This window comes from Meles meles, chromosome X, assembly GCF_922984935.1.
Source record: "Meles meles chromosome X, mMelMel3.1 paternal haplotype, whole genome shotgun sequence".
NCBI lineage: Eukaryota > Metazoa > Chordata > Mammalia > Carnivora > Mustelidae > Meles > Meles meles.
In genome coordinates this window covers 101599254-101613032 of record NC_060087.1, presented here as the reverse complement: position 1 = coordinate 101613032, position 13779 = coordinate 101599254, and the positions used below count along the sequence as shown (strand labels likewise).

Below are 13779 nucleotides of genomic sequence, written 5' to 3'. Positions count from 1 at the left end.
TACTGGGTAAAACCATTTTTTATTAACTGACCAAAGCACTTCATTTCGTTTTCTGATTTGAGGTAAAACTATTAAACACAGTTCACAAGAAAATACAAGGACTATTCAACTACAATTACAAGAGTTTGAAACCTCACTAGTTCATATAATACTTTTACAAATTCATACAACTGTACAGTCTACTTAAGCGAAGTTTATTGTTAACCAAAAGACCAATATCAAAGACCTAGACACTTGGCCTACTACTCTTGCAGTGGCTATGGTTTTGTAACAGAAGAGTAACTGTTACCTTAAGGAATATACTTTTAAAAACCCCTTGGCTAGTGATGTATACTTTCTTCACTCCTGGGGGGTGGCGGGGGAGGGTGTGAAGGCTCTCTGGAGAGTAGAGGCATACCCTCCCACTCCTGGCAAACTGTGTGAAATCACTCTTATCCCACCGTGAACGTGGGGATGGGGGAGAGAGTTCTACGTTTTTTCCTATATTTAGGCTTCTCAGCAAGCCAGTGGATTTCTTCCGAAGCTTTCTTTTGAATGTTCAGATCCCGTTTTAAGCCTTACTGTACACTGCTGTGTTAGTGGAGACATCTGAGTGTCCAGAGGACAAAAAGAATGATGTAGTCTACGAAACACAGTATTTTTCCTGACCAGGCCCAGCTTTGAGATTTCTTTTTTTTTTTTTTTTTTAATTTTTTTTTTTTTTTCCTGGGTAACTCTCTTTTGTCGGTACCAAAGAGGCTTTGGAACACTGCAGATTTGCTTTAGAGGTAGATAAAACAGAAATCATGCAGTTAAGTCAATTGACAAATAAGCGATTTGCTATCTTGAGGACATGGGGGCAAGAAGCTGATCCTTGGTTCTCAGGGCTAGGACTTTGCCCAGTTACTTTTTTTTTTCTTAAACCTGTTTGGGGCAAATACCCCAGTCTTACCTGTGTCGCTCAAGGGAAAAAACCAATTTAAAGGCAGCTGACACTAACCACAGACAGCAGGGGAGAGTCCCGATGTTTGGTTACAGCACTGCAGTTTACGGTCTGGATTTGTGACACACAAACACGCCATGCACTTGAAGACGGAGGAGTTAATTGGTTCAGCGTCACTAGTGATGTTAATTACAAAAACTTAACAGCGAGTTCGAAACTGCTCTAAATATTGAAATCACCATGTTTTCAAGACAGACTGGAATGTTACAAATGATTCCGCAGAATACAAAAATAGATATGCTTCCACTGGGGGCTTTAATCATTTTTCCGAGCATTCTCATCTTTTGGTTCTTCCTCATCAGAGTACACAGTGGGCTCCTCCCCCTCCTTCAGCAGTTTGCCCACATGATGATACTTGACTGGAGGGAGAGAAGAAAACACAAATGAGCACTGTCATGCTTCACCTGAAAGCATCCGCTGCAGGCCTGCGGGCTGGGCTTCCCGAAAAGCTGTCAATCGCCCAGGACTCCCCCCACCCCACCCCCACCGTCCTCGCCAATGGGGGATTAAGAATTAAGAGTTTCTTTTGGAAGAAACAGTGAACAGGTAGCAATGTCGGGCACGGAGTGGGCAAGGGAAGGTCCAAGTGAGTCGTGTCTGTGTGCAGGGGGGCAGTGAGAAGAGCAAGGGCTTGGGAGGAGTCGTGAGGAGGACTGCCGAACACCTGACGAAGGCGGCTGTGCGTTGGACAATGCATGGAAGGACCTGAGGCAAGAGGGGGTTCCAGAAAGTGACAATGCCATGTACGAAGGCAGCCCGGCGAGGCCAAACAGATCTGGGGAGCAAGCTGACAGCGACAGAGTGCGGTGAGGGTGGAGAAGCCAGTGTAGCATGACGGTTGTGGAAAGCCAGCCTGAAGAGTTTGGACTTGATCCTATAGGTGGCAAGGGTTTAAGACAAAGGAAGCCAGGGCTCTGGCGCACACGGGGTGGCAGGGGCGTTACCGGGCGGATTCTGGCGAGGAGAGCAGGTGCAGGCTGCCCAGGAGGCCAGCGGGTAGGTCTGCTTGTGAAGGAACAAGAGCCGGTACTGGGGTATCCATGCGAACGGAAAAGCGAGGGTATGAGCTACTTTAAAGGGAAACTGGAAGCGTGAGTTAGTGAAGTTAAAACTGGAGCTCCCATAGACCGACCCGGGGACTCTGGAGACCGAGACTCTCGGCGGGGGTGGGGTGGGGAGGGCACGTGACAGGAAATCCACGGCAAGTCAGGTTACTGCTGGCAAGAAACAGGTCCCTGGAAAGCTCAGAGAAGGAGCAGCCCAGTGGAATCGTGGGCCTGGAAATGGCAGCAGGAGTTAGGGAGGTGCGGGGAGGAAATGAAGCAGTGGTTAGGGGCGAGCACTTCGCAGGCGGCTGATGGTGGAGGGAAGGGGTAAGGAGTCCGGTGGATGGAGGAAAGCAGGAGACCCATGTCTTTTTTCCTGACGCAAGGAAAAAGCTATGCATAGCAGTTAAAGTGAGTGGTTAAGGAGGCAGGAGAGCACGGGAGGAGACAGATTTAAGAGCGCAGACCAGAAACCCAGCCATGGAAAAGAACGACACCTTGCCATTTGCAATGACGCAGATAGAACTACAGGGTATTAGGCTAAGCGAAGTCAGTCAGTCAGAGAAAAGACGAATACCACGTGATTTCATATGTGGAATTTAAGAAACAAAACAGGTGGACATAGTGGAAGGGGAGGACAAATAAAATAAGGCGAAAACAGGGAGGCCAAGCGTAAGAGACTCTGAACTGCAAAGAACAAACTGAGGGCTGCTGGAGGGAAACCAGGCGCTGGGCTTCGGGAACGGGGCGGGGGGGGGGGGGGCATGAAGGAGGGCACGTGATAGGCTGAGCACTCGGTGTGAGGTGCAGCTGATGAACCACTGAACTCTACCTCTGAAACTACTGTACTACGGTATAGGTCAACTAAACTGAATTGAAGTAAAACATTTTTCGAAAAGAGGTGAGAAGGGGTAGAGCCAGCAGACCGCCCCCCGCCCACCCCCGCTGGCCGCACTAACACCGGGTTAATCCTATCGCTATCCCAGGCCAAGAGAGTCTCCCCTTTCTGCGTATGGGTAGGAATTAGAGAGGAGTAACCAACCTGTCTAACCAGGTAGCCAGACCTGCTTTTGTGCAAAAATAATCACCGAGAACAATGGGAACTTCCCTATTGGAACATGTTATAAAGGTCCCCAGGGTGCTCGGGACCGCACAACACAGGGCAGGCAGCGCCCGGCAACCTGCTTTAAGGGGCTCCCACGCCAGGCTTGAGTGGAGCTCAAAGGGCACCAGGGGATCTGGGGGTGTCTTGGTTTAAGGGGGAGAACGTTCTGACCCAGGCTTCGTCCCCTTGACAAAGGCAAGCTCTAGAAGAGAGAGCTGTGTAAGTTAGAAATTACAACGGGCTGGTCCCACACAGAAGAATCTGTGTTTACAAAGGCATCCTTAGGATACCCCCCCCAAAAAAATCAGGGGTGATGTTAGGTAGCTGAATTATGTTTTTGAAGTAAAAAGACCTGCCTGTAGACTTGAAAGCTCTACTTCTGTCTGCTTGGGACCCAAAACTGAAAGGTGGAACCACAGCTGGCTAATGATCAATCCAGAAACTCTGAAGTCAGCAGTATTTTCAAAGAAAATGGTGGGGTTTAGCCAAAAGAGTCAGTAATATTTAACTGGCTATAGAGAAGAGCAAATAGAGAAGATGCACTGTAAAATAACAAATCTGTAAGCGTGGGTCATGGTCTTTATATACCATCAAAGCTGGGAAAGATTAGTCAAATTCTTAGTGCAGCGTCACTAAAGTGATCATTAGACACTTCGGTTTGACCAAAGCCAATTCCTCAAGCCTCGAGGTTGGAACTTAACCCCCATCCTCATTCCCCCCCTCCTCCCAAAGACCTCAGCCTTGGAGCATTAAGCCAGGAAACAAGGGGCTCCTTTTTTCCTCTCCTTTTAAAAATGCAGACACCATTGTTGCTGGGCAGATTATAAGCATCATTTGTAGATGAGGCCTATAGTTAGGCTCAATTAGATTCAGAGAGAAGCTGTTTGGTAGCAGAACACAAGTCTCCCATTCTTCAACAGAAATGTGGGCTGCTTTTTTAAACAGCAAGACTTCTGCCAGTCCCTCTCTCTGTACCCTACAGAGCCTTTCCCCTACACACCAAGCACCAAATCCTAGTGTGGAGTCCAGGCGAAACTGTCGAAAGACTAAAAGAACAGAAACCCAAGTTCCCATAGAGAACCAGCTCAAAACTGGAGGCAAGCACAGCAAGTGACTCAGCACTGCTGCAATTACTCCAAGCTATGAACTTGATCCGGCCAAGATTCAGGAGCCTATCAAAATGCTCCCCAGTTTCAGGCTGCTTAGTAATAACTATTATACTGCTTTGAATCCCATTACTGGTAGAAATTTGATCCAGGCACAATTTGTTAAAAATGCTTACAAGTGAACTGAGAGTCCCAGTCACTCAGGGTCTCCTGCTGGGCAGGAGTGAGGTCAGAAAGGTCATCGTACTCGTCCTTCAGTGCTTCCTTATCCAGGCAAAACGTGGCAAGGCCCCGGGATGCGTCTCTTCCAGCAAAGACCCCATATGGTCCCTCTTAAAAAACAAACAAAAACGAAAGACCAATTCTTTATTAGACAGTCAATTTCTCCATGGTTCATACCCAGAAAATGGCTTCCTTCCCCATCAACAAAGACCACCCCCTTTGGCAGTGTCAAATTCCATGTGGAAACCAGAAGTGATGTTGATGCTTTCCCCATTATGTGGTGGATCCCAAAGGACCTGTTGTCATCATACGAATCAATATGCTATACGTTATCATCTGTTTCCTGTAATTCTCAAATAGCTAATAAAACGAGCCACAAATGATTATCTGCTGGGGCAGGATGGGGGGTGGGGTGGTAGGAAATCATCCAAGATAATACTGAATCCAAGGGTCAGAATTCACTGAGGACGCTGAACCCAGAGCCTATCTCGGCTCTAGGCATTTGGGCTACATCAGTGAAAGTTATGGCTCCTTAAGATAGTAGGTACTGAGGCATAAACGAAAACACTTCCTTATGCAATGTATTCTGATATGTTTAAATGAGTCGAAAGTATCTCGTAGTGATCTTTGGTTGTGAGACTGTGTTAAACGTGTGGCCATCTGCAGCAGTAATCATTTGATAAGACTATCAGTGGTCCAGAAATCTATCCCCATGTTACATAATCAAAACTGTCAGTAAAGAGGTAGCAGAGATCAGCTCCATCACTCCGGTGAGCGTGAAGACTCAAAACACTTTAGACTTTCACGGGGGGGAAAAAAGACTGAATCAATATCCCCAAATAACTTTATAAATTATATAAAACTTAGAATCCTATTATATATATTATACTGTACTTTTCTCTAAGAGAGTGGTGAATTATCGTGTAGGTACTTAAAGTGGATGTGTAGACTTATTTAAATATTGCACAAGTAAAGGAAAAGAAGCCAGTGTACATTCAACCGTGTGTTGTTTCCCCCCAGGGAGACTGGGTGGCAACTCTGACATTCAAGTTTGTAGGTAACCGTAATGCCAAGTATGAGATCAAGTTTCAATATGGCCTGGTCACTGGAAACCTCAATCCCCTAGGAATTTTTTTTTTTAACAAATTACACAAAATGTATGATCAACTTTTAAATGCAAATAAGGTTCAAAAGAAAACCGGTTGCTTGTGATCTTCATTGTATGCTATCGTGTCTAACGGTTAAAAAAAAAAGAACCCATCTCACGGTTTTCACAAATGTGTGTGGATATAAACAGATATACTTCTAGTGGACATGGCAGCATCTAGTACTTGAAACCGGGCCAATTGTTCTGGTTTGGACTGTGCTACTCCAGAGATTACGGTCATAGAACACTAAAAAATGGCTTAAGGGGAGCATTAAACGTCTTTGGAGAATAGAGATTACTCACCAGAACGTATCTTTACTAGAATGTAAGCTCCATGAGCACAGATGTGTGTCTGTTTTGCTCACAGCTGTATTCCCAGTATCCACAAAAGCACCGTGCATGGAATGGTGGGCACTGGAATGACTAATTTTTAAGAATCCTCTATAATATGAACGATCATTTGCACGTGATGTCACATATTCATGGGCTCACAGGATGATACCACAGGGTAGAGACTGAGGAGATCTCACGATGGGGGGCCATCCTTAGCATTTTTCAGAGGGACAACTAAGGCCCAGAGAGGGAACAATGCTTTGCACCAGGTCACACAGCTAGTCAGTAATCCAACGAGGATTAGAACTCAGGTCGCCTGACTCCCCAGAGTTTTGTGTTTCTGTGCACAGGCCTGCATTCCTCACAATGACTTTGCAAATTACAATCCTAGGACGTTGCCCCATGCACTGGGTTGAAGTCCTTGATGGTGTAGCTCAGGAGGGACAGCTATTTACAGGATTATGTAAAGTGGAAGTGATAGGGGAAGTGACAACAACGAAGGTGTAGTTCCCACATTCTTTGGACAGTTACACGGCCTACAGAAAGTAGGTCTTCTAAATCAGCCACAAGGAAAAACCGGTAAGGGGACCAGTTCCTGAAGAACCTTCACCCATCTGATTTTGATTAGTTGGGCTGGGCGGGTAAAACAAAGCAGGAGTGGAGATGACAGATCGCAGCCTTCTATACTTTTCCCTCTCTCCACACCAGTGGGGAAGAGGGCCCTCCCTGAGCTCCTTGTTTTTAGGAGTCCGTATTAGAGAAGCTAAAATCTCTTCCTCCCCCTCTCCGGAATAGTCTACTGGGGCGCGACTTTCCAAACCCGGCCGCTTCTCAAATGCGCATGGGGGAGCTGCTTAAAATGCAGATTGCTGGACCTCCCCCACAGAGCCTCCTCCACCGCGGCTGCGATTAAGCCGGGAATCGGTGTTTTTTTCTCCAGCGCATCAGGTGATTCTGATCCGCAACCAGGTTTAGAAAGCCTCATCCCTAAGGCCCTCCAAGTCTGCCCCCTCCAACGGCTCAGCAGTCATCCACCCTCATTTCCCCTCTGCTTGGCTCTTCCTGAAATCCCCACACCCAGCAGCCCTCACAGCCCTACCCCTTTTGTTTCCCAGGATCCTCCCACTTCTCCCTCCCTCCATTTTTAATTTTTTTTTTTTTTTTGGCTTCTAGTCCTTTCTCTCCCACTATAGATTAAAATGCTCCATTACCTTCTCATCTCGCCACGTTCCCATTGTTCGCTACGTTAAACCTCCTCCCTCCCTCCATCAGCTCGCCCCCTCTCCCCCCACCGAGCCTCCCCCTTCACCTTCCAGCTTTTCAGTCGGCCACACACACAGCACGCGCACACACATACCAAACACATGCCACACACATACCTGACACATGCCACATTCCGAGTGCGCGCGCGCACGCACACTCGCGCCTGGCCAGCCACAGCCATGGACTACGCACTCACACACCGCCCTGGCACGCACTCGGCTGCTACCTGCCGCTCATCCCACCTCCGCTTGCCGGCTCCCACACCTTCACACACACCGCGGCCCCTCCCGGCGGCAGCGGCCTTCGCCTCCTCTCCCAGGCTGGACCTCCCCTCTCCCCCAAGCCGCCGCTTCCCCTGAGACACCCTCGTTTCCCTTCTCCAGCCCGACACCGCCCCTCCTTCCAGGAACCCCCACAAACCCCATGCCCTCGAAGCTCCCTCAACACTGCGCGCGGCCGTGCCCCCTCTTCCAGGCCGGCGAGCTCGCCCACCCCTCAGGCCCCCCTCCAGCAGCTGCCCCCCTCCCAGCCCGGGCGCTCCAGCCTCCAGCCTCCTCTCCGTCCCCCCCCCCCCCCCCCCCCGCTCATCCAGGCGCTGGCGGCGTCCCCCACCGGCCGCATCCCTTCTAGAGCGCCCCTCGCCCACTGCCGCCGGGGGGGGGGGGGGGCGGCGCTATTCCTCTCCTCCCGGGTGCCCCGCTCCCCCCCGGCCCCTTCTTTTGTCTCCGCGTCCCCTGGGCGGCCGCAGTTACCCGGCCCGTAGAACTTGCGGCCTTTGGTCACGTCGAACACCTTGCCGTTGATGGCCATGAGTATGCGCGGGTCCTGGACGCCGTCGAAGCGCCGCAGCTCGGCAGGGGTGAAGTCTCGCCGCTTAAGGCGGGGCAGCGGGGGCGGTTCGTCGTCGTCGCTGTCGTTGCTGGCCGCCGGCTGGTCCCCGCGCACGATCTTGTACAGCAGGAACACGCAGAGGCCGAGCAGCAGCAGGTTGAGCGGCGACGTGAAAATCTCGTGCAGCAGCCCGCCACTCTCCAGCTCGCTCGGGTCGGCGCCCGTCGCCGCCACATCCTCGGCAGCCATGATCTCTGGAGCAAAGGTTGGGCCGCGCTAGGGAGGGCTCCGGAACTGGCTGCTTTCTCCTCCCTCTCAGCGAGCTAGTGGCGCGCGGAGCTCCGCGGACAAGGACTAGCCAGCGGAGGAGGCGGGGTGGGGCGGGGCCGAGGCGGAGCCTCCAGGCCCCTCCTCCTCCGCTGCCGCCGGGGAGCTACGCGGGGTCCGACTCCCGCCCCCCACCTGGCCTTGGTATGGTCCTTCCCCTCCTCCCGGCCCTCCGCCGGATCCCGCCTCCCCTGCGGCGGCGGGAACAGCCCCCGCCTCGGCCCTACCTGCGAGGCCGCGGCCCCAGCCTCACGCCATCCCCGCTCCAGCCTCTAGCTGAGCGCAACGCGGCGCTCACCCCTCCTCCGCACCTCCCATGCTCCTTGCACCGGGGTCGGCTTTGCAGAGCTCTGGCCAAGGCCCGCTTGGCCACCTGATGCGCGCCGCACCCGACTCCATTCCTCTTGCTTCAGCTTCTCCCTCGCGTTCCATTCTGAAGCCTCACCTTTCCCCGCCCATGGCCCCGGGACCGCGAGGCTCCCTTCGGGGGACAGCAAGGAAACTCTCTCCATCTTGGAGGCCCAGACTACCCATTTCCACCTTGGGAACCCCCTTTCACTCTCCTTAACTACCTTCTCCAATCCTCCGCGCCAGAGGCTGTGGTGTGGACACCCCCGTGTAGCTCAAGTCCGTGCACAGGTCCCCCCGCCCACGCCCGACCCCTCTCCCAATATTTGGGGGAGACAGATCTGCTCGCCAGATCAAATTAGTTCGTTCTCGGAAATCTAAACCCTTTCGCAATCACAGATTTGCTCATTCCCAACGCATCAGCAAGCAACTCTGTTGTTGCGCCTTTTTTTTTTTTTTTTTTTGGCTCAGAATAATGACCGAAGTTTCTTTGTTGGCAGCGTTCTTTTATTTGTAGTCTGTCGAACTACCCTTGGCAGGCTCAATGACCCTGTGCTGTATCCCAGACGAAGGCGGAAGTTGGTTCACTGGCTATTGATGGGCTAACCGTGTGTGCAGCAACAGGCCTTACGGAGGAAGGGCTGTCTCTATCCTTCAGAATCCTAATCCTGCCGCCCTCTTCACGGTCACGGGCGTGGGGGGCGGGGTGGGTAGCGGAAGAAAGGATAGAGAGAAGGGGGAAAAATAATTAAAACCAAGTCCTGCACACATCTGCAGCCCAGAGCAGTACTTTTCCACCAAGACTTCTGTTCGCTTGCACGTAATTTACTCCGCCTCTCAACACGCAAGAGATTTGAGAGAATTGGCGTCTTACATCAAAATGCTAAAAATTTCTGGCACCAACTGCTTCCATCCCTGCCCCCACCCCATCTTCTTAAATCATTTAAAAGTGCATAGGAGCAGAATAATCCTTAAATCGGGCCCACGCATTTTTTTCCTCACAGATCTAAATTTAGGGTTAGCTGAAATGGCCCTAACAGAGCTTTTGTCAAAACCTCCTCCATGTAATCAAGGGAAAACAGGCTTAAACTGAGGGCCCAAGGCCTTAGTTACACTCTAGTTACCTTTTGTTTCAAAAGTCTATGGCCAAGATATTTTTAAAAACCAAACACAAAACCAAAAACAAACTTGTGAAATATATTTTAATTTACATCTAGCGACAGAGAAACGGTTCATACCTTGTAAGAGCGCATTTTAATTGATAAGAAAATCCAGAAGATGCTAGTCAATAAATAAGCAAAAAATGGAAATAGGTAGTCCACAGAAGAGGTGGTACCAATGGTGAATAAGCATATGAAAAATGTTTAGTCTTACCTGTACCCCTGAAACAAATAATACATTATATGCTTAAAAAAGAAAAATAAAAAATAAAATGGTATTGGCCCAGAACATTAAAAAAAAAAGAAGAAGAAAAATGTTCAGTCTTGCTGGCAATGAAAAATGGAGATACCACTGTCACCTACCACCTTCCTGCCAAAAAGATACAATGAAAAAAAGGATGATCTACAAGGTTGGCACGAGAGTAATGAGCCTCTTGTACACTGTTGGGAGTAGAAATTGATATAATCTTGTCATTCATAAAAACACTTTCTATCCATTAATTCCACTTCTAGAAACCTACTGTTTGGTCCAGTACTTTGACCTCTAGGAATCCATGCCAAGGAAACACTTAGAAATGCAAAAAAAATCTTATACTAAGATGCTTATCAGAAAACCTTTTTTTTTTTTTTTTTTGAGTAGTAAGCTCTTTGCCCAATGTGGGGCTCAAACTCATAACCTCGAGATCAAGAGTTGCATGCTCTACTGACTGAGCCAGCCAGGCACTCCAGATAATCACTCTGAATATGAGAAAACTGGAAACAACCTAAATGTTAAACTTTAAGAAATAGCTAATTAATCCACTTGAAATGTGACAAACCCACAAAACATTATTATGACATGCATGACATGGGAAAATGCTTATGTCTTAAGAGAGAAAAACAGGATACAAAACTATGCAGTATGAAAATTCAACTCTGTAAAAAAAGATGGATTAAAAGGAAGCCTAAAAGGAAACATGCTAAAATGTTAACTGTTGCAATTGTTAGTTTCTTTGTACTTTTCTATGTTTTCCACAATGAGCACATGTCACTTCTAGCCTCAGGAGGAAAAAAATGATTTATTATTACTTTTGTGAAAAAAAAAAAAAAAAACCGTAGAACAGTAATACATGCTCATTGTAACAAACTTAAGCAATACTTAAGTGCATAAAAGAAACAATGAGATTCATTCTCTCTCTCCCAGCTCCCCAGACAATCTTTGAATGGGGCCCACACATTAGCAATTTGGTTTATATTCTTGCAGACATGTGAAACACACACACACACACACACCTATACACACACACAGGTTTTGTTTTACAAAACTGGGGATATTTAAAAATTATAAATGGTTTACCAGGTGTCTTTTTCCTAACAGAGATAAAAAGTAAAAAAAAAAAAAAGTAAGAATAAGTCATTAGTTCCCACCCAGAAAACCCTTGTTGAAATTTTTTTAGAAGATTTTATTCACCCATTTGACAGAGAGAGATCACAAGTAGGCAGAGAGGCAGGCGGGGGGGGGGGGGTGCGGGGGGGGGGGAGAAGCAGGCTCCCCGCTGAGCAGAAAGCCCGATGTGGGGCTTGATCCCAGGATCCTGGGATCACGACCTGAACCGAAGGCAGAGGCCCAGCCCACTGAGCCACCCAGGTGCCCCTGAAATTTTTTTAAAGTCATATTTGTTTAAGGTCGTAAAATTCGAACTATGGAAAGACACAAAAAGTATACTAAAGCCCTTCTTTCAGCCTTGATTCTCTCTCCTCAAAAATAAGTACGATAGAAAGTGGGGGCAATGTCAGACACCGAAGGACAATACTGTATGATATATCTTATACGTGGAATCTAAAAACAGACACGGAACTAAAACAAAAAACAAAAAACAGTGGAATGGTGGTGACCAAGCACTGGGAGTGGGGGAAGGGAAGAGAAACTGTTTAAGGCTACATACTTACAACTAGTAGATAAGTAAGTCCTGAAGAGCTAATGTATAGTACAGTGATTCTAGACAGCAAAACCGTATCTTAAACAGTAAACTTGTTAAGAGACTAGATCTTAATTGTGCCCACCACTAGAAAGAATTAAAATTAAGTGATGACACAGGTGTTAGCTAATGCTACAATAACAATTGTATTGCAATATAAATGTATCAAATCAGTGTGTTGGACACCTTAAACTTACACAATGCTGTATGTTATCTAACTTATGTTATATTTTATCTTTTTTTTTTGTAGTTGAGAGAATGAGGGATGGAGAGCAGAGGGAGAGGGAGAGAGAGAATCTCAAACAGACTCCCCTCTGAGCCTAGAGCCTGACGTGGGTCTCAATCCCACAACCCTGAGCTCATGATCCAAGCTGAAATCAAGAGTCAGACACTTAACCCACGAAGCCACCCAGGCACCCCTACATTTTGTCTTAATAAAAAGTGGGAGAAATGCCTTTAGGGAGGGCTGGGGTTATTTATAATTTTCATTTATCATAGTACAGTGCCCTTTCTGCTACATCTCTGTATTCCCCTGGATAATAGATTGAAGGAAGTCTTGCCTCACACAGAGGGTAGAAAAGTTGTGCAACTTAAAACCTTGAGCAATGACACAGCTTGAAAATATAAATGCTCTCAAAGCAGATTTGATATTAAGGTGGGCTCTTAAGTCACTGGGAACACTGGGATGTTGAGATTGTTGGGGAAAAGCACCACACCCCCCGCTTCTAATTTATAGTTGGTGGAAAGGTCTTGTCCAGAGTTCTTAAATTCTGTGGAAATAGGAAGGGAGCTCCTGACTTAAAAGCCCTCTCCAGAACATGAGAGTTGCATTATATGTGCTCTTTGGCTTCAGATCAATTTCTAAAGCTTATGTACTTGACCTGTGCACTACTTCTTTCCCAAGATATATATTAAATCTGCTGACATTTCCAAACTTCCTGCCTTCTTTAAATTATTTTCAAAGGTTTTTGAAAACTTTTAAAGAAAAATAGGACAATTGGCTGATTAGCTAAAAAATGTGTGGGAAGTAATTCAACTTCACTAGTAATCAAATCCACAATAACATAATAACAACGTACCACTTTTCATCATTCAAATTATGGGAGCATTCTCTTTTGCCTTTTGTTTCTTGAAGATTTTTAAGAATGCTAATACTTGGTGTTGGCAAGCATACAATAAAGGCAGGCACTCTGACAAAATGCTGGCAAGAGTGAAATTGCTAGAATGAAAGACTCATTTTGTTCACCGGTGTATTTCAAGTCCCTTGACCATGTCTATCTCAATAAAGTAGTAGGCACTCAATATTGTTGACCTAAATTATATTTTAAGTAAGTGTAGACTTTCTGGAAAGCCCTTTTGGCAATATGCAGCAAGAGCCTCAAATTATTCCTAACCTGTGACCAAAGAATTTAACTTCTAGAACTTTTTCTTAGGGAAGTGCTCAAAGATGTGAACAGAGATTTATATAGAAAAATCACAGGAGTGCCTAAGTGGCCGAGTCAGTTAAGCATCTGCCTTGGGCTCAGGTCATGATCCCAGGGTCCCGGGTTGGAGCCCCACGTTGGGCCCCCTGCTCAGCTGGTGAGTCTGCTTCTCCCTCTCCTCCCCGCTCATGCTCTCTCTCGCTATCTCTGCCTCTTTCTCACTCAAATAAATAAATAAACTCTTTAAAAAAAACCAGAAAAGAAAAAAATCACAAAGCATGATAGATAATAGCAAAAACTGGAAACAGGGGCACCTGGGTGGCTCAGAGGGTTAAAGCCTCTGCCTTCGGCTCAGGTCATGATCCCAGAGTCCTGGGATTGGGCCCTGCATCGGGCTCTCTCCTTGGCGGGGAGCCTGCTTCCTCCTCTCTCTCTCTCTCTCTGCCTGCCTCTGCCTACTTGTGATCTCTCTCTGTCGAATAAATAAATAAATAAAATCTTTTAAAAAAAAAACAACAACTGGAAAC

At 47.4% G+C, this 13779-nt stretch overlaps 1 protein-coding gene across 1 annotated transcript; it reads right to left on the bottom strand.

The window, feature by feature from the left end:
* PGRMC1 (progesterone receptor membrane component 1) lies at positions 1 to 8368 on the bottom strand. Its single transcript, XM_045996011.1, has 3 exons — positions 7957 to 8368; positions 4416 to 4571; positions 1 to 1341 (listed from the first exon to the last, which is right to left on the bottom strand). Exons 1-3 carry the CDS (start codon positions 8282 to 8284, stop codon positions 1238 to 1240), a joined length of 588 nt encoding a protein of 195 aa, XP_045851967.1. The 5' UTR covers positions 8285 to 8368; the 3' UTR covers positions 1 to 1237.
* Between the last annotated feature and the right edge of the window lie 5411 nt (positions 8369 to 13779).